Source organism: Cucurbita pepo, chromosome 7 (genome assembly GCF_057944985.1).
Source record: "Cucurbita pepo subsp. pepo isolate OVF chromosome 7, ASM5794498v1, whole genome shotgun sequence".
NCBI classification, from domain to species: Eukaryota; Viridiplantae; Streptophyta; class Magnoliopsida; order Cucurbitales; family Cucurbitaceae; genus Cucurbita; species Cucurbita pepo.
In genome coordinates, this window is record NC_141804.1 from 10339005 (window position 1) to 10359435 (window position 20431).

Genomic DNA, 20431 nt, shown 5'->3' on the forward strand with positions numbered 1-20431 from the left:
GTTTGTGTTGGATTATGAACAAAAAAATAACTCATTGACCTGATATCTCAAGCATCTTAATCTAGCTCGTAAGGGTTGGGTTGGATTATTAAAATTAAAAAAAAAAATCCATTAACCTGAAATCTCGAGTAACTTAATCTGCTCGTAAAGGTTGTGTTCGATTATTTACAAAAAAAAGCTCATTGACTTGAAATTTCGAGCAACTTAATCTAGCTCGTAAGGTTCGTGTTGGATTATTAACAAAAAAAATAACTCATTAACTTGATATCCCGAGCATCTTAATCTAGCTCGTAAGGGTTGTGTTGGATTATTTAAAAAAAAAAAAAAAAAAAAAAAATCCATTGACCTCGAGCAACTTAATCTAGCTTGTAAAGGTTGTGTTCGATTATTTAAAAAAAAAAAAAAAAACTCATTGACTTGAAATTCCGAGCAGCTTAATCTAGCTCGTAAGGTTTGTGTTGGATTATTAAAAAAAAAAAAAAAAAAACTATTGACCTGAAATCTCGAGTAACTTAATCTAGCTGATATTTGACGTTTGTAACCCAACCTATCCCTACCCTATTTGTAAGATTATTATGAAAATAAAAAATATTTGACGTTTGTAACCGATTTTAGTGATTTGTGAATATTTCATATTTTAACTTTATGAGATTTTAGTTATAATCGAAATAATCTCATAAATAACTAAAAAAAAAATAATTCCGACAACCCAACCCAAAAGAGGGTTGAGTTGTGAACTCTATTCAGGTAGGTCACTCGGGTCACCAACCCAACAAATCCAAAATTTCGAGTTAGTTCGGGTTGAGTAGAGTTCATTATTTGATAAGGGTTACTTGATCGGGAAAAGATTATGACCTGAACATTTTAATTAGGTAAGTCTGAACCCGATCTGATCTGACCTAACCCATGAATACCTTTACTGCATGTGACTTTTGACGTGATTAACCGAGTTAAACTAAACGAAATCAATTCTAGAAATTAATAAATTATAAATATAAATATAAATTATGGTTCAAGATTGAAATCATATCATGAAGCCATGCATTGTCTAACAATTATTGTGGTGACTATGCATTGCTATGATCACTTTTTTAGGTTCAACAACGTCTCATCATAAACCATCTAGAATTCTTATCACATGCATTAACTTTCTTTGTTTTTTAATTTAATTAATAGAACTCCCTAAAATAAACATCATTAAGATAAAAACGTCACGTCACGATACTGATTTGTGGTATATCTATGCATGTAACAGCTCAAGCTCACCGTTAATTGATATTATCTTTTTTGAACTTTCCCTTTAAGGGCAAGGACTTTCTCTCGAGGTTTTAGAACGGGTTTGTTAAGGAGAGGTTTTGTGAGGTCCCACATGGGTTGGAGAGAAGAAGAAGCATTCGTTTATAAGGGGGTGAAAATTTCTCCCTAGTAGACACGTTTTAAAGCCTTAAGGGGAAGCCCGAGAGAGAAGGCACAAGGAGGACAATATCTGCTAGTAGTGAGCGATTACAAATGGTATCAGAGCCCGAGACCGAGTGATGTGTCAACGAGGAGGCTGAACCTCGAAGGGGGGTGGACACTAGGTGGTGTGCCAACAAGGACGTCGAGTCCCGAAAGGGGGTGGATTGGGAGGTCCTACATCGATTACGTTGGCCCCAAAGGGGGGTGGATTGTGAGATCCCACAAGGGTATAAAAGCTTTTCCCTAGCAGACGTGTTTTAAAAACCTCGAGGGGAATCCCAAGAAGGAAAACATTAGGAGAATAATATTTGCTAGTGGTGTACTTGGGCTGTTACAAGTTTACACACCCTTCTTAGGAATGTTTCGTTCCCCTCTCCGATAGATGTGGGATCTCATAATATATAACTGTCTCTTATCAACTTGAGTATAATTCAATAGTTAGGATAATAATATTCCTAGGTTAAAATACATTTTAAGTCCCGGGAGAAGACGTTTGACTATTAAAGAGTGTTCAAAAGGTGGTCAACAACCTATAAGGGACTCGTTTTTTTTTTTTTTTAAAGATTCAATCTTAGAAAGAGTCGATCAATTATTGCAACCTAATCTAAGAAAACCGTGTTTTTGTGCGTAAGTCAGTATTGTAGCTGAAAAATCGAATTGCATCTCTTTTGAATTATCTTACTTTTATTTTATTTTATCGTTACATTCGATAAATAATTAAGATTTAATTTTTTATTTTAAAATATAATTAGATCAATTCTAAAAGTTCTAAGAAACAAAACTAAAAATATTATAATATTTATAAAAATTTAGAATTTTATTGGTTTATTACAAAAATTAATACACATTTTTCCATTAAATCAAAAAAAAATTTGATGTCCACGTGGCAAGAAACCATTTGATCTGACGTGGCACAATCTGATGAAGGCAGTGTGTGGGTGGGGGTAGAGTGGTTTTAGGAGGAAGCCCCAGGTTTTTTTAAACAGACCGTACGGTGACTAAAAGCTGCCACGTGTACGGCGGAGACAAGAGGAGACAAGGTAGACTTCCAATAAGAAAATGACGAATCACTTTATGTCGAAATCAAACAGTCAACAGTATGGTGAACTGTGAGGTATGTTTGGGTTAAATTTAAAATATGATTTTTCTTAAACAAATTAAATTAAAAATTCAAATTATTATTAATTTAAAAAATATTTATTTATTTACAGTTCAATTACGTTACATTAATAACTACAATCTCGTAAAGTTTACATATCAAACATTTGTAAGTTATAATGCATCACTAACATCGGTTACAACGATCAAATATTCTTATCTTTATAATAATTTAAAAAATAAGGTAGAGTCGGGTTTGATTATAACCCTATTTTCGAGTTGGTCGAGTTGATCAACAGGAAAAAGTCAACCTACGAACCGACCCAAACTAAAAGAAATATAGCTCAACTCAACCTTTATGGTTCGGGTTGGATTAGCTGGGTTGGTCAGATTTTCAGGTCGTATGAACGTCCTAACCTAACCTAGACCTACTGTGTTCCAAGAGCAAAGTTTCTTGAGGATTAATGATGATTTTTACCTATAAAAACTTGTCAAGCGAGGATAATTTTCGAATTTGTTCAAACTCATGAATTTAACGTCGAAACAAAGTCGGTGGTCAGATCCAAGACTACTTGAAGTGTAGGTCACAAATTTAAAACAATTTGAACGACTCGATTAGAAATGTCGTGCAAAGGACGATGTCGAGTGCTATATTTTGTTTTAAAATCATTGTTAAACGGGATTTGATCGATTTTCCATTTTGTCCACCAATCGCTCGAACAAATACAAGTGAATTTAACGAAGATAAAAAATGGAATTATGAGTATTGACTTTTATAGCTAAATTTCTTCCTTATCTCTCTCAAGTTACATCTAACTTTTAGGATATGAACACAAGTAGTCTTAATCATGCTAGTGTACCGCACTAAAGCAAGCTCGATGTGTCGAGATCTAAGAATTTGGGTAAAACCCGTCAATTTTAGGTATCGATTCTTGCTTTTGAGATAATTTTTGGTTAAATTTTAGTTCATCGGACCTATTTGCATCGTGGTTGAATTAGATTTGGGAAGCGGGATTCAAGAGAGCTGATCTAGACTTCCTAACTTCATTCTATATTGCATCGTGTTATTAAATTGATGTTTTGAATGTTGAACCCGTATTTACGTAAAATCCATTGAATGTTGAAGCATGCATGTTCGTGGATGTCCCGAGGTTCTAAATACATGAAAGTAATGCATATCTAGAGAGGTCTAGGGTGCATGACTATCGAGTTTGGTGTATATGAACGTATTGTACATAGAACCATGTGTAAGAAATTGAGTTGTATCTTGGTTGGCTCGAGATGTTATGTTAAGACAATAAAACCTAAAAAATTATCGAACTCCACGTGAATGTTGATTCGAGAAGGTAAATCTCAATTATTACAAAGTTATAATTGTAAGAGTACAACGTCTCATGCTAAGGAAACCTGAAATTCAAATTCATCACTCGATGACCCCTGACATTCTCCAACGACACGACCATATTACCCCCACGAATCAACGATCGTCTTAAATTACTTCAAATAGTGAAGATTATCTCCACGACAACACGGGTTCTTTTAGCATGTTTTATCTTGACTCACATGATTCCCAAAAAAAAATTCTCACGAGGTCACCTAACATAAAATTGCTCAGAGCCAAACACGTATAATTTTTGAGTTCTTATGATTAAGCCACCGAAAAGAATATTGCATGTTATTGGTATAGAAAGTAACGATTAATTCTTCCAAATCTCATTCCACGTGGTATCGGTTCATTCATATATCTGTCATTTACTCCGTCATTGAGTATTCCCTCTATCTATCATCGATTCCCTTTCACTTCCCATCAAATTATCTCATATGGGTATAAAATCATTGAAGAATAGATATATATATATATACCCCCTACCCAAGGTTATATGTTGTAAGCGGTTGTTGTTGCTTTTTTGCTTGCATCACATGTAACGCCAATTTCAATCTCTCAAATCTTGCTTTCAAAACTCTCTTTCGAAATCTCTCCTGCCCCCGTTTTCTAAAACCTTCTTCTTGAACCGGGGCTACAGGCTCGAGCATACGTCGCTTGGCCTTAGGCAACGCAAGAATGAATTGATTTAACTCACTTCTGACTGGGAAGTGAGTGCCGCACAATCTCAAGCCCGCTTCCATCAAAAGTGCGATTGTGACAAGTGTATATATATATATACACATACCCCCTACCCGATATTTATATGCTGTAAGCCGTTGTTGTCGTCTTTTTGCTTGCATCACATATAACACCAATTTCAATCTCTCAAATCTTGCTTTAAAACCCTCTTTCGAAATCTCTCTACCCCCGTTTTCTATAACTTTCTTCTTGAACTGGGGATAGAGGCTCGAGTATACGTGACTTGGCCTTAGACGACGCAAGAATGAATTGGCTTAACTCACTTCTGGTTGGGAAGTAAGTGCTGCACAATCGCAAGTCCGCTACCATCAAAAGTGCGATATATATATATATATATACCCCCTACTCGACAGTCATATATCGTAAGCCGTTGTTGTTGCTTTTTTGCTTGCATCACATATAACACCAATTTCAATCTCTCAAATCTTGCTTTCAAAACTCTCTTTTGAAATCTCTCTGCCCCCGTTTTTTAAAACTTTCTTCTTGAACCGATGCCAGAGGCTCGAGCATACGTCGCTTGGGCTTAGGCGACGCAAGAATGAATTGGCTTAACTCACTCCTCGCTGGAAAGTGAGTGCCGCACAATCACAAATCCGCTGCAATCAAAAGTGCGATTGTGACAAATATATATATATATATATATATAGGGTTGATATGTTTAATTTTGAGGTAAAGGACAGACAGATCTTGTCTGTGTGAATTGCATGTTGGTGTCTTCTACGTTAAATTGCGAACAAAAAGAGACAAAGGCTAAAACATAGAGTAGAAATCTGAGATTGGTCGTTTTTTTTTTTATTATTTACAACAACAAAATATCAATAATTTTGTCACAATTTTTGTTCTTTCATTTTCATTTCTCAAAAAGCAAACAAAACAAAACCTCTTCTCTTTCTCTTTCTTTCATTATTCTCAAACCCCTATTCAAATTTCAACCCTTTTCTTGTTGGTTCTTGTTTGGCCAAGAAAACACAAAAAGAAAAGAAAAGACGGGTCTGGAAGTGTCGGGAAGTTTTGCGCAAATGATTTAGGTTCGACGCTGAAATGATTAGGTTTAGTCGAGAAAATGTTAAGGACTGGTCATGCAAGTTTGTGAATTTTAAAAACTGTTTAATGGGTTTGTAATTTTTTTTGAAGTATCAAAGTAGATATTGTTCGATTTGGCCCGTTTCGTATCATGCTGGCTCCCAACAAGGTGGATTGTGAGATCTCACATCGGTTGTAGAGGGAAACGAAACATTCCTTACAAGGGTGTGGAAACTTATCTCTGGCAGGCGCATTTTAAAACCGTGAAATTGACGACGATACGTAACGAGTCAAAGCGAACAATATTTACTAGTGGTGGGCTTGAGCTGTTACATATGAAAAAACGTTAAATTTTCAAAATTTAGCTTCGATTTTGAAGATGTTTCCAAAAAGTAACAAAATAAACAAACATACCCACTCTTCTTCTTCTTCAAACTCCGATTTGTATTGTTCATAGAGAAATCTCTGATCAACGATAGAACAAAATCCATTTTGTATCATATCTAAGGGATTCAGGCCGAAGAAGCAATGTCACTCGATCATTAGCAAATCAACTGCAATCTTTTTGTGTCCGTGAGTATCCCAATCCCAACAAAGCGCCTTCTACTTCTAATGGCAATGAACTAGATCAGAATAATTCTCAACGAGTCCATAAGAAGTGATCCCATTTTTTTCATCGGGTCCAGATAGAGACCAAAGGCTTGAACGACCGATCCGACGGAACAACTAAAAAAAAAAAACAAAACGATTATCAAATATACTTAAAAATTACGATCATTTTAGATTAATCCTACAAGATTAACAACTAAAACTCATAATAATTAAGCATTTGGTAAGAACAATGATCATATTTTGCAAAGATTATGATGGCTAAAGGGATGAGAGAGAGAGAGAGAGAGGGATCTGACAAAGGTAGCTAAAAGCTATGAAGCTTTGTGGCTGTGTTCTTCTGATCTCATAGAAACTCAAAAAGCCTTCTTGTTTAAGCAAATGGGGCAGTGTTCTTTCAGAAGATGTGTAAGCAAAATCTCAGGCTTTTACCATTCTTTCATATCTCTGTGCGTAGCGATGGTACCATGCACCAATATTATTCCCATATCATGATATCAATGCCATTACTCTCCTTATACTCATTTATACACCATTGATATCATATGATCTTGTTAGTTGAAACTCTTCGATTTTGTGTGCTCGTGAGCTAGGGATGTTTGGTTTACGGTTTTGATAACGGTCTCGAGTGTTTTGGGTTTGAAAGTTTTTGTTACGAGGATAGTATGATGAGAATGTTCGTAAGTTGGAGATGTGCCGATGAATGAACCGAGATCACTTTCGAATGAGAGCGATCATGAGGATAGAATGACTAAGAAAGACTTCAAGGAAATGAAAGTTATTACGTTCCGTGGCTCAATCATTGGAATTGTATGGTTAAACATACTTTATTTAGAGCAATTCGACCTCCTAGGAAATCTTCTCAAATGTATGTGAGTAAGAACAAGACATGCTGAAATGACTCGTGTTCATAGCTGGAGGATAGCATTCACTTCGTCGCGTAACTTAACCCGATTGTAAGGGATACAAAGAAATGTCGAGTCAGCATAGGAAAACTCATGAACCAACCCAACCCAATAAATTTTCATTCATAATGTTCTTCAAATTTTTTTGATTATCCAATTTTCTAAACACCTAAAATTTTGTTCTACGTACAATTTTAGAAAAACACATGAACCAACCCAACTAAAAAAAATTATTCCGAACCGTTCATCAGATTTTAGGAAAAACCCATGAACCAACCCAACTAAAAAAAAATTTGTTCATAACCCTTCATCAGATTTTTTTGATCATCGAATTTTCTAAACACCCCAAATTCTATTCAACTCGGTACAATTATAAGAAAACTCATGAAACAACCCAACTAAAAAAAAATCCGTTCATAACCCTTCATCAGATTTTTTTGATCATCGAATTTTCTAAACACCGTGCATTCTATTCAACTCTGTACAATTATAAGAAAACTCATGAAACAACCCAACTAAAAAAAATCCATTCATAACCCTTCATCAGATTTTTTTTCTATCATCGAACTTTCTAAACACCCCGAATTCTGGTCCACTCGTACAATTATAAGAAAACTCATGAACCAACCCAACTAAAAAAAAATCCGTTCATAACCCTTCATCAGATTTTTTTTATCATCGAATTTTCTAACACCCTGAATTCTATTCAACTCGGTCCAATTATAAGAAAACTCATAGAACAACCCAACTAAAAAAAAATATGTTCATAACCCTTTATCATATTTTTTTTTATCATCGAATTTTCTAAACACCCTGAATTCTATTCAACTCGTACAATAATAAGAAAACTCATGAAACAACCCAACTAAAAAAAATCCGTTCATAGCCCTTCATTATATTTTTTTTTCTATCATCGAATTTTCTAAACACCCCTAATTTATTTCTTAATTCAACGATTTTAATCTTAGAATCGGTATCTAAACCAATTGAACTATGCTTAAATTGACAATACATATCCATAATTTATAAGAAAATACTGATACCCGACTAGTTAACGGGCGTTGACAACCAAATTATTACCGTTTTTTTATCTAAGTATTAAATTTTTGTTTTTATTTTGGAGAGGTAGCTTTCTAAATTTGAAATGAATGACAATTCACTTTACAAATTAAAAAATATTGTCACAAAAAATATGAACAATTATGATGTTTGGTACCAAACTTTCCCACTTCTTTCACTATCCAAAATATTCCCCACCCACTTTAACTCCCAAAACTTTCCATTTTAATTCCATTTAATTCTTTAAATTATATTGGAACAAATTATCTCTTTTATTATTATTATTATTATTATTATTATTATTAATTTATGAATATGTTCTTCTTTGTTATAAAATTTGTATAATTATTATATATTCTTAATTTAACAAAAAAAATTAAATTGAGTTTATTATATTTATTAAAGTTTTTTTTATCATTTTAAAATTTAAAATTCAAATTATGAATAAAATGAAAACATAAAAATGGTTTTTTTCTAAAATGAAATTATTCTTTTCGACCCATTCAAAATTGTCAGTTGTTCGGGTCAGAGTTAACAACCTAACTCAACCTTACCTTCTATTTCCGGGTTGCCTTAGATTAGGTTGTCGGGTTATTTTTTTCCACAATACATATTACATTAATAACTAAATTTTCATAAAATTCTAATATAAAAATTTTATAAGTTACCGGCATCACTAACATTAACATTAGTTACAAATTTTAAATATTTTTAATAAAAGCCGGGTAGAGTTGGATTGTAACACCCTATTTACAAACTGAACTGAGTTTTTCGATTTTTCAAAAATTTAACCCGACCCAACATTTCTTGTTTGGATTGGTCGAGTCATCGGGTCATAGGAATAACTCTACTAAAATTTCTACGGAATAACTCTCCTTGCTTCACTTCCCTCGGATTTTGTAGTTCTTTTCTTTTCCTCTATTCACAAGATAGCTTTTCATGTTCGAACTGATTTAGTCATTTGTGAATCTGTCGTATTCAGTGTATATTCAGTCCGATTCAGCTTGGAAAGTAGCCTTTCGTTTGTAAGTAGGAGCGTAGGTCTTCGCCCCCCTTCCTTGTTTGGGCAGGTTCGCGGGTCAATGTTTTTTCCCGCCCGACCGTCAGCAGCTGGGTTTCCCCCCAAATCAAAAGCAAAATGGTCTGCCTCCCAGGTCTCGTTATATATATATATATATATATATATATATATATATATATATATATATATATCAACCTGCAAACTGAACGAAAATTTTCGATTTTTTAAAAATTCAACCGAACCCAATATTTACGGTTTGGGTTGGGCAGTATGGATTGGTCGTATTATCGAGTCATATGAATTTCTACTTTTTGGATCAATCGATAACAATTTCAAAAAACACAAATCTTTAATCACTATAATAAACTCGATCAACATGTAATTTTAGACGAAAATTTTACTACCATATGATTCGACAATGACACGATATAGCTACAATCAAACTGTAACCTAAACGACGAAACACGATTGACAGTAGTCGACACAACGAAAAGACAAAAACAAAAACTTTCCCATCTAAATTAACTCGAAAAAAAAAATCACGAAAACACCATATTCATTTATCAAAATCTAGGGTTTTTTTTTTTTTTGGTTAGCATCATTTTCAAAAAAATTCCATTGAAATAACTTGTGGGTCTCAAGAACAAGATGGGTGTGTTTATTATTATGTGTTCATATGTCTTTTTTCCCTTCTTTCTCTTACTCCTTCACGTGCAATATTCTGTAGATTTGTTCATCAAAACCCTTTAAAAACCCCATTTTTCTCATCATTTTCCATCTTTTTCAAATGGGTTTCACTTAAAATCACTGATTTTGATCCAAAATCAAGAGAAAAATGGCATTAGAAGCTGTTGTTTTCTCTCAAGATCTTTACTCCTTGTTTGCTGGAGGCCTCAGCTTTGAATATCCTCAAATCCCTCTTGATTTTCCCGAGAAACAAACAGAAAATCCGCCATTGGAGCTCGAATCAAGAACACCAAACCCAGTTAAGCCAAGAAAACGACGACCCAAATCCCGCAAGAACAAACAAGAAATCGAGAATCAAAGAATGACCCACATCGCTGTTGAACGAAATCGAAGAAAACAGATGAATGAATATCTCTCTGTTCTTCGTTCTTTAATGCCAGATTCATATATTCAAAGAGTATCTCTCATTTTCCTTCATTTTCTTTCATTTTCCTTTTGATTTTCCTTCTATCCAAACAGATTTCGAAATGGGTTCTTGTTATTTCAGGGAGATCAAGCTTCAATCGTTGGTGGAGCTATAAATTTCGTTAAGGAATTAGAACAACAAGTGCAGTTTCTCTCAACAGATTCAAGTTCTTGTTCTTCTTGTTCTTCTTCTTGTTCTTCATCTTCACAAACTCAGAGCTCCTCCATTGCTGATATTGAAGTAACAATGGTGGAAAATCATGCAAATTTGAAGATCAGATCAAAAAAACGACCAAAACAGGTCTTGAAAATTGTAGCTGGATTGCAAGCTCTGTTCCTCTCTGTTCTTCATCTCAATATCTCAACGATGAACCAAGTTGTTCATTACTGTCTCAGTGTTAAGGTTAGCTTATCGTACCATTGTGAAGAATCGTTATTTCTAACGTGGTATCAGAGTCATGCTCTAAACTTAGTCATGATAATAGAATCCTCAGAAGTTATGAGCCACGAAAGATAGTCAAAAGTGAAGATCGAATAAAGGGTGTACTTTGTTCGAAAACTCTAGAGAATGAGTCGAGCCTCGATTAAGGGGAGGTTGTTCGAGGGCTCCATAGGCCTAAGGGGAGGCTCTATAATGTACTTTGTTGGAGGGGAGGAATGTTTGTTAATTTAGGGAATGATTATGGGTTTACAAGTAAGGTTCTCCATCGATATGAAGCCTCTTGGGAAACCTAAAAAGAAAGCAATGAGAGCTTATGCTCAAAGTGGACAATATCATACCATTGTGGAGATTCGTGGTTCTTAACATGGTGTCAAAGTCATGCCTTTAATTTAGTCATGTCAATAGAATCCTCATATGTCGAACAAAGAAGTCGTGAGCCTCGAAAGGGTGTACTTTGTTCGAGAACTCTAGAGAAGGAGTCAAGTCTCGATGAAGAGGAAGTTGTTCGAGGGCTCCATAGGCCTTCGAGGAGGCTCTAATGTACTTTGTTTGAGGGGAGGATCGTTGAGGATTGTCCCACATTGGCTAATTTAGAGAATGATCATGGATTTATAAGTAAGAAATACATCTTCATTAGTATGAGTTCTTTTGGAGAAGTCCAAATAAAGCCGTTGTTCGAGGGCTCCATAGGCCTCAGGGGAGGCTCTATAGTGTACTTTGTTCGAGAGGGCTCTAGAGAAAGAGTCGAACCTCGATTAAGTGGAGGTTGTTCGAGGGCTCTATAGGCCTCAGGAGAGGCTCTATAGTGTACTTTGTTCGAGGGAATGATCGTAGACAATATCATACAATTGCGGAGATTCGTGATTTCTAACCTAAAGATTCATTTTTGAAATGGGTTTATGTTTTTTGGTTCAAAAAAACGCTTGGATTTGTTGTTTGTAGGTTGAAGATGACTGCAAGCTGAGCTCTGTTGATGAAATTGCTTGTGCTCTACATCAGTTGCTTAGTAGAATCGAAGAGGAATCTGTTATGAACTGATAATTTGTGAAATTTGGTGTTGTTTTTGGATTGAACATTGTGTTCTAAGCTCAGTTCTTTCAATTTTTATGTTTAATTTCTGAAGAATTTGTAAATTTAATCAGTTGGTTTGTTCTTCGATGTTCTTGGAAGAAGGGGAAAAAAGCAGTTTTCTCTGCAAATCTCCATGAAAAAAAGGAGTTTGAATTGAAATTTTAAGGTCTGATTCAAATCTGAAAAGTGCTTTTTGGTTAAATGCTTCTGGTCTAGAATCCATGGGCTGTGAAGAAAAGTTGAAGTCCACCCTTATCCGTTTTTCGTTAGTTTTAGCTTGTTATCTGTCGTCGTCGTGTGCCTCACGGTTTTAAAATGTGTCTACTGTGGAGAGGGTTTAGCCCTACTCTGACCAGTGTCTCGCATTGTCGGGTGACTAGCTCTGATATCATTTGTAACAGTGTAAGTCCACCACTAGTAGATATTATCTGCTTTGGCTTGTTACGTACCATCAGTGATTGGAGACTGACTTGGATACCATTTGTAACAGCCCAATCCCACCGTTAGTATATATTGTCTGCTTAGCCCGTTATATATTACCGTCATCCTCATAATTTTAAAACACGTATATTATGGAGAGGGTCTAGCCCTACTCGGATCAGTGTCTCGCACTATTTAGTGACTGGCTTTGATACCATTTGTAACAGCCCAAACCCATTTGTAATAGATATTGTTCGTTTTGACTTGTTACGTACCATCGGTGACTGAAGACTGGCTCTAATACCATTTATAACAGCCCAAGTCCAACACTAGTATATTATCAGCTTTGGCTTGTTACGTACGATCGGTGACTGGCTCTAATACCAATTGTAACAGCCCAAGCCCACCGTTAGTTGATATTGTTGCTTAGCCCGTTACGTATCGTCATCCTCATGATTTTTAAACGTGTCTACTATGGAGAGGGTCTAGTCCTACTCCGATTAGTGTCTCGCACTATCTGATGACTGGCTCTAATACCATTTGTAACAGCTCAAGCCTACCTCTTGTAGATATTGTTCGTTTTGGCTTGTTACACACCATTGGTGACTGGAGACTGGCTCTGATACCAATTGTAACAGCCCAAGTCCACCGTTAGTGTTATTGTCTGCTTAGCCCGTTAGTATCACCGTCATCCTCATGATTTTAAAATGCGTCTACTATGGAGAGGGTCTAGCCCTACTCCGATCAGTGTCTCTCACTGTCTGGTGACTGACTTTGATACCATTTATAACCGCCCAAATCCACTTCTAGTAGATATTGTTCGTTTTGACTTGTTACGTACCATAGGTGACTAAAGACTGGTTTTTATACCATTTGTAATAGCCCAAGTTCACTACTAGTAGATATTATTCGTTTTGGCTTGTTACGTACCATCGATGATTGGAGACGGGCTTTAATACAATTTGTAATAACCCAAGCCCACCGTTAGTAGATATTGTCTGCTTAGCCCGTTAGTATCACCGTCATCCTCATGATTTTAAAACGCGTCTACTATGGAGAGGATCTAGCCCTACTCCGATCAGTATCTCGCACTGTTTGGTGACTGACACTAATACCATTTGTAATAGCCTAAGCCCGTAGATATTATCCGTTTTGGCTTGTTAAGTACCATTGGTGATTGGAGACTGGCTTCAATACTATTTGTAACAACCCATGTCCACCATCAGTAGATATTATTCACTTTCACTTATTACGTATCACCGTTTGGTGACTGGAGACTGGCTCTAATACCATTTGTAACAGCTCAAGTCCACTACTAGAAGATATTATCTGCTTTGACTTGTTACGTGCCACCGTTTGGTGACTGGAGACTGGCTCTGATACCATTTGTAACAACTCAAGCCTACCGCTAGTAGATATTGATTGTTTTGCCCCGTTACGTATCACTCACCTCACGGTTTAAAACGCATCTACTAGTAAGAGGTGACCACTACTCCAATTATGAGACAATACATTACAAGACAAAACAGACAATATCTGCTAGCGGTGAACACTACTCCAAATAATTAAATTATTTCTAAACGGTTAACGTATAATACGTTCATTTTTAATAAATCATCCCCACCTCATTTCAAACATGTTTATAGTTTTTAAAAATATAAAATTAAACTAAAAAATTATTTATTTATTATTTTAAACAATTTATTTGTGGGACATTTCTACAAATATTAAAAGAAAAAGGGATAGGCTTCCAATAGACGAAAATAGCCTTAATTCTAAAGGAAAGTATTAGGGGTATTTTTGTCTTTTAGAAAAGATTCCACTTTTAACCTCTCTTCTTTGTCTTCATCTTATTGTCTTGTAGTGAAGAAATATAGGTTAAAAGATTCCAATTTTTTTTCTCTCTCATATCATTTTCAAACCCTTTTCGTTATTAATATTAATATTTATATATATTATTTTAAGAGAAACATATAAAAATAAATATAAAATGGTGAGGGTTTTATGTTTGTTGATACTAAGAAGAATACAAAAGAGCTTCATAGATTATGTTTTGTGCTTTATAGACATGACAAATATTTCATTAAAAAACAACATTAATATGAACATTAATGTCTTTTTCATGTTTTTTTTTTAAAGTGTGAAGTGAAAGATTGACTACTTAGGGCTAAATGAGTGAGAAATGGTGAGATTCCACGATCTCATATTGGTTGGGGAGGAGAATGAAACGCCCTTTATAAGAGTGTGGAAACCTTTTCTTAGTAGATGTGTTTTAAAGCCTTGAGGGGAAGCCCGAAATAGAGCCCAAAGAGGATAATATTTGCTAGCGGTGAGCTTGGACTGTTACAAATGGTATCAGAGCCAGACACCGGGCGATGTGCCAGCGAGGAGGCTGAGCCCTGAAGGGGGGTAGACACAAGGCGGTGTGCCAACGAGGAGGCTGAGCCCTGAAGGAGGAGGGGGGGGGGGGGGGTAGACACGAAGCGGTATGCCAACGAGGAGGCTGAGCCCTGAAGGGGGGTAGACATGAGAGGTGTGACAGGGGCCCCAAAGGGGGTAGACACGAGGTGGTGTGCTAGGGGCCTCGAAGGGGGGTAGACACGAGGCAGTGTACCAGCGAGGAGGCTAAGCCCTAGGAGGTAGACACGAGGCGGTGTACTAGCGAGGAGGCTGAGCCCTAAAGGGAGGTAGACACGAGGCTGTGTGCCAGCAAGAACACTAGGCTCCGAAGGGGGGTCGATTTGGTGGGGGTCCCACATCAATTGGAGAAAGGAACGAGTGTCAGCGCGAACGCTGGATCCATAGTTAAACGTGCTTTGTTTTTCTTAGTAAATAACAAAACATGCTGAAAGGACTCGTGTTAGTCTATTGGGATAGTTTACACTCTTAGAAGTGAGGAGTAAGTACGTAACGTGACCATGTCGCAGAAAAATGTCGGGACCATCAAAAGCCGGACTTTCCTTTAAAGTCTTAATGTATCACGAGGGATGAACGTTTTAAGTATAAAGTATGCAATTAAATTATTGAGGGAACATTACTATATATATGTTACCTAAATGAGGGACAGTTGAGTGGAAAACTTCGGCTTTTTTTAGTATAATGTTTTGATTACAATAATAATGATTCTAATCAGCCCATTGATTTTTTATTCATGCATTTAATTACATGTCTACACATTTTAGGGAACACTTGATTATTATGCTTTGCTTTTTTTTTTTTTTGGAATATTTTCAAAATTTTATGTAAATTTTTTAAAATGTCAATGCAATTGATATTCTAATTATATTCTAATAAATTACACGTACAATTAAAAATAAAATAAAATAAAATTTCGTACGAGTTGTGATGTTGGGGAGGAGAACAAAACACCCTTTATAAAAATGTGGAAACCTTACTAGCAGATGCATTTTAAAGCCTTGAGGGAAAGTTCGAAAGGAAAACTCCAAAGAGGACAATATCTGCTAGCGGTGGACCTAGGTCGTTACAAATGGTATTAGAGCCAGACACTGGACTATGTGTCAGCGAGGAGACTGTCCCCTAAAGGGGGTAGACACAAGACGGTGTGCGAGTAAGAACGCTGGCCCAAACGGGGTGAATTGTGATGTCTCACATTGATTGGGGAGGAGAACAAAACACCCTATGCATTCTAGAAAAATTATGCTAACAATTGAAAACGAAGGGACAATATCTGCTAGCGGTGAGTCTGGCTGTTACACGAGTCATACCCAGAATTTAGAATTTGGATTCGACACCTAATGACCGCGACATGATCACGCTACCTACTCCTTGTAACACGAGTCATTCTAGCCTACTTTGTTCTCACTCACATGCATTCTAGAAAAATTATGCTAACCATTGAAAACGAAGGGACAATATCTGCTAGCGGTGGGTCTGGGCCGTTACACGAGTCATACCCAGAATTTAGAATCTGGATTCGACACCTAATGACCCAACATGATCACGCTACCTACTCCTTGCAACACGAGTCCTTCTAGCTTGCTTTGTTCTCACTCACATGCATTCTAGAAAAATTACGCTAACCACTGAAAACAAAGGGACAATATCTGCTAGCGGTGGGTCTGGGCCGTTACACGAATCATACCCAGAATTTAGAATCTAGATTCGACACCTAATGACCCCGACATGATCACGCTACCTACTCCTTGCAACACGAGTCCTTCTAGCCTACTTTTTCTCACTCACATGCATTCTAGAAAAATTCTGCTAACCACTGGAAACAGGGACAATATCTATATCTGTTAGCGATGAGTTTGAGCCGTCACATGTTAGTTCGTGAAGATATTTTTGAATTTTTTTAAAAAAAATTTAATGATATTATTAAAACTTTTATTAATTTAAAAAAAAAAATGGGACATTGAATTGTAGACCAAACACTTACATTTCACCTAACATAATCCTTGACTTCAACTTTGTTTTAGAACAATCAAAATCTTCTTTGCCTACTTAATACTTATCCTTTTGGGTGTTTAAAATTCAAACCAAATCAAATAAAAAATTTTAAAGACGTTTTTTTATCCAATATCGAATAATTTAAACGTATATCAGAAACCCGATGAATGAAAGAAATATAAAACGCTTAATCATCGAAAATTGTATCGTCATTTATAGAAATCACGAGACAAAACAGGTTAAACAGGTCAATTAATTTTTTAATTTTTTAATTTTTATTAACCCGCTTCAAACACGTTCCACCTCTTCTAAAATTTATGAACTTACACAAAATTAAATTTTTATATATTTGATAGATTAATTAATTTTTTAATTTTTAATTTTAAAGTTTTTAAAACGTGGAGTTTTTTTAAAAAAAAACTATACAAAAAAAGTAAAGAATAAGACATTGAGATAAACACGAGTCAAACTAACCCTAATCGGATGGTTTCTTCGGAGATTGTGCCATCCCATAAACTCTCGACTTTCATGTCGAGCTTTTGATATTATAGTTTTGTGTCATTTTCATCTCTTACAAGCTATCGATAAATAGGACAGCACACAATTGGTAATACTGTATGTCCAGGATTGGATCGGGATTTAGAATCCAATTTTGGCACCTGATGACCCTAATATTTTCTTGCGACTTGATCACGTCACCTATTTATTGTTTTTACGAGTAAAAAATTGTTTAGGAGATAACTCAACATAGAATTGCTCCAAGGAGTTCTTATGTAGCTACCGCTGTAGTGGCACACGGCTACTGTAACAGCTCAAGTCCACCGCTAGTAGATACTTGTCCTCTTTGAGCTTTTCCTTTCGGGCTTCCCCTCAAAGTTTTTAAAACGCGTGGGAGAGGTTTCCACACCTTTATAAAGAATGTTTCGCTCCCCTCTCCGACCAATGTGGGATCTCACAATCCACTCCGTTCAGAGCCCAGCATCCTCACTGACACTCGTTCTACTCTCGAGTCAATGTGGGATCTCACAGTCCACCCCCCTTCGAAACCCAGCGTCCTCACTGACACTCGTACCTCACTCAAATCGATATGGGATCTCACCGTTAAGAATAAGACGATGATGTCTCAAGTACCTCGGCCTCTTCATGGCCATAACTTCCACAGCTCAACTATCGAACGTTTCAAATTTAGTAACGTCTCAGTTCATCCCTACCACTTGACTTTCTCGTCCAAAACTTCGAAATCTTACCATTTTTTAGTCAAATATTTCCCAAAAATTTCTTTCCTTGTGATGGTATGCATTATATTATATATTTTTAAGAAATAAGTGCCTTAAGGTACAAGTAATTGATAAATTAAGATAAGCTACAAAATGGATATCTTCTTCAAATTGGCTATAAATGTCACTACACAATTGCATCCCATAACCCATAATTTTTCGAACAAATTAATGATGTTGTGTAAGTCACTTGTCGCCTTTAGCTACCTATGCCTCGTCATGGCCGTGTCCTCTATCGCTCAAAGTCCTCCTGTGCTCGACACCGAGGGCCGACCTTTACAGATCAACGTCGAGTACTTCATCAAGCCTGCCATCACTGATGTCGCTGGAAATCTCACCCTATTAACCCGCAAAGGCGATCAGTGCCCATTTCATGTTGGCCAAGTACCACTTCGTTCACAAGAAATAGGTATTATTGCATCACTATCGAACTCAAAAACTCAATTTGATCAGTGATACCATTAGAAAACTCTTGATTATATTACGAATTCTTAACCATAGGTTTTGGGGTCACCTTTACGCCCTACCTACCGGGTGAAGATACGATCAGAGAAGGGAGGGATTTGAAGGTTGTGTTTCAAGCGTTTTCGATCTGCATAACGTCGACTGCATGGAGAGTCGGGGAGACAGATCCTACCACTGGAAGGAGGTTTGTTGAGACCGGGGACGATGACACTGCCACCGGGTACTTTAGGATCGATAGGGACAACTTTGGCGTTTATAATATAGGATGGTGTCCCTCGGATGTCCCTATTAGAGGGAGGCCAAGGTGTGGAAGGGCTGGAATTTTGATTGAGAAAGGCTTGAGGCTGTTGGCTTTGGATGGCTCAGCGTTTCCTTTTGAGTTTGTGAGAGCTTGAGACAAGAACATGCAATTTGTTGCAATTGCATTAAATTAAATAATACTCTCGTTAAGTATTTTAGTTTATTTGATTAAAAAAAATAATAAATAAAGGAATTCCGACGTTTTAGATTTAGTTTCTATGTCGTTTTTAGGGTAAGAGCTCGAGCCCACGACCAGGAGATATGGTTCTATTTGGACTTTCGTTCAAGGTTTTAAAACGGGTCTCAAGATTATAAAAATGTTTTGTTCCCCTCTTCAACCAACATGGGATCTCACAATCCACCCTACAGGGACCTAGTGTCCTCATTAGCACATCGCTCGGTGACTCACAGTTAGTGACCAAGCTAAATGTTGACTAGAACGACAAAATGAGCCTACTTATATGAGTTAATGTTTCGTTCCCCTCTTCAACCGATGTGGGATCTCACTGTCCACCCTACAGGGACCTAGCGTCCTCATTAGCACATTGTCCGGTGACTCTCAGTTAGTCTGTGACCAAACTAAATGTCGACTAGAATGACAAAATGAGCCTGGGATCTCACAATCCACCCTACAGGGACCTAGCGTCCTCATTAGCACATCGCCCGATGACTCACAGTTAGTGACCAAACTAAATGTCAACTAGAATGATAAAATGAGATTGGGATCTCACAATCCACCCTACAGGGACCTAGCGTCTTCATTAGCACATCGCCCCGATGACTCACAGTTAGTGACCAAACTAAATGTCCACTAGAACGACAAAATGAGCCTGGGATCTCACAATCCACCATACAGGGACCTAGCGTCCTCATTAGCACACTGCCTGGTGACTCACAGTTAGTCCGTGACCAAACTAAATGTCGACTTGAACGATAAAATGAGCCTACTTATATGGGTTAAAAATTGAAATTTTCTTCAACCGATGTGGGATCTCACAATCCACACTATAGGGACCTAGCGTTCTCATTAGCACACTGCCCGGTGACTCATAGTTAGCCTGTGACCAAACTAAATGTCGACTATAACGACAAAATGAGTCTACTTATATGGGTTAGAGAAAAATTGAAATTTTCTTCAACCAATGTGGGATCTCACAATCTACACTACAGGGACCTAGCGTTCTCATTAGCACACTGCTCGGCGACTCACAGTTAGCCTGTGACCAAACTAAATGTCGACTATAACGACAAAATGAGCCTACTTATATGGGTTAGAGAAAAATTGAGATTTTATTCAACTGATGTGGGATCTCATAATTCACCGTACAGGGACCTAGCGTCCCCATTAGCACACTGTCTGGTGACTCGCAGTTAGTCTGTGACCAAACTAAATGTCGACTAGAACGACAAAATGAGCCTACTTATATGGGTTAGAGAAAAATTGAGATTTCTTCAACCGATGTGAGATCTCACAATCCACCCTACAGGGACCTAGCGTCCTCATAGCACACTGCCTGGTGACTCACAGTTAGTCTGTGACCAAACTAAATGTCGACCAATACGATAAAATGAGCCTACTTACATGGGTTAGAGAAA

General features: G+C 36.8%; 2 protein-coding genes across 2 annotated transcripts; both read left to right on the top strand.

The window, feature by feature from the left end:
• Positions 1-9928: 9928 nt before the first annotated feature.
• On the top strand, positions 9929-12149 carry LOC111798037 (transcription factor bHLH94). Its single transcript, XM_023680989.2, has 3 exons — positions 9929-10442; positions 10533-10853; positions 11835-12149. The coding sequence occupies exons 1-3, from the start codon at positions 10134-10136 to the stop codon at positions 11928-11930; spliced, it is 726 nt and encodes a 241-aa protein (XP_023536757.2). The 5' UTR covers positions 9929-10133; the 3' UTR covers positions 11931-12149.
• A 6057-nt stretch (positions 12150-18206) lies between these two features.
• LOC111799042 (kunitz type trypsin inhibitor 111-like) lies at positions 18207-19047 on the top strand. The gene is made up of 2 exons (XM_023682429.2): positions 18207-18479; positions 18572-19047. Exons 1-2 carry the CDS (start codon positions 18242-18244, stop codon positions 18928-18930), a joined length of 597 nt encoding a protein of 198 aa, XP_023538197.2. The 5' UTR covers positions 18207-18241; the 3' UTR covers positions 18931-19047.
• Positions 19048-20431: the final 1384 nt, after the last annotated feature.

Coding starts and splice junctions, on each gene's coding strand:
- LOC111799042 (XM_023682429.2), top strand. CDS start 18,242: ATGATGTTGTGTAAGTCACTTGTCGCCTTTAGCTACCTATGCCTCGTC. Junction 18,480..18,571: donor ACTTCGTTCACAAGAAATAG/GTATTATTGCAT, acceptor TCTTAACCATAG/GTTTTGGGGTCACCTTTACG.
- LOC111798037 (XM_023680989.2), top strand. CDS start 10,134: ATGGCATTAGAAGCTGTTGTTTTCTCTCAAGATCTTTACTCCTTGTTT. Junction 10,443..10,532: donor CAGATTCATATATTCAAAGA/GTATCTCTCATT, acceptor TTGTTATTTCAG/GGAGATCAAGCTTCAATCGT. Junction 10,854..11,834: donor ATTACTGTCTCAGTGTTAAG/GTTAGCTTATCG, acceptor TGTTGTTTGTAG/GTTGAAGATGACTGCAAGCT.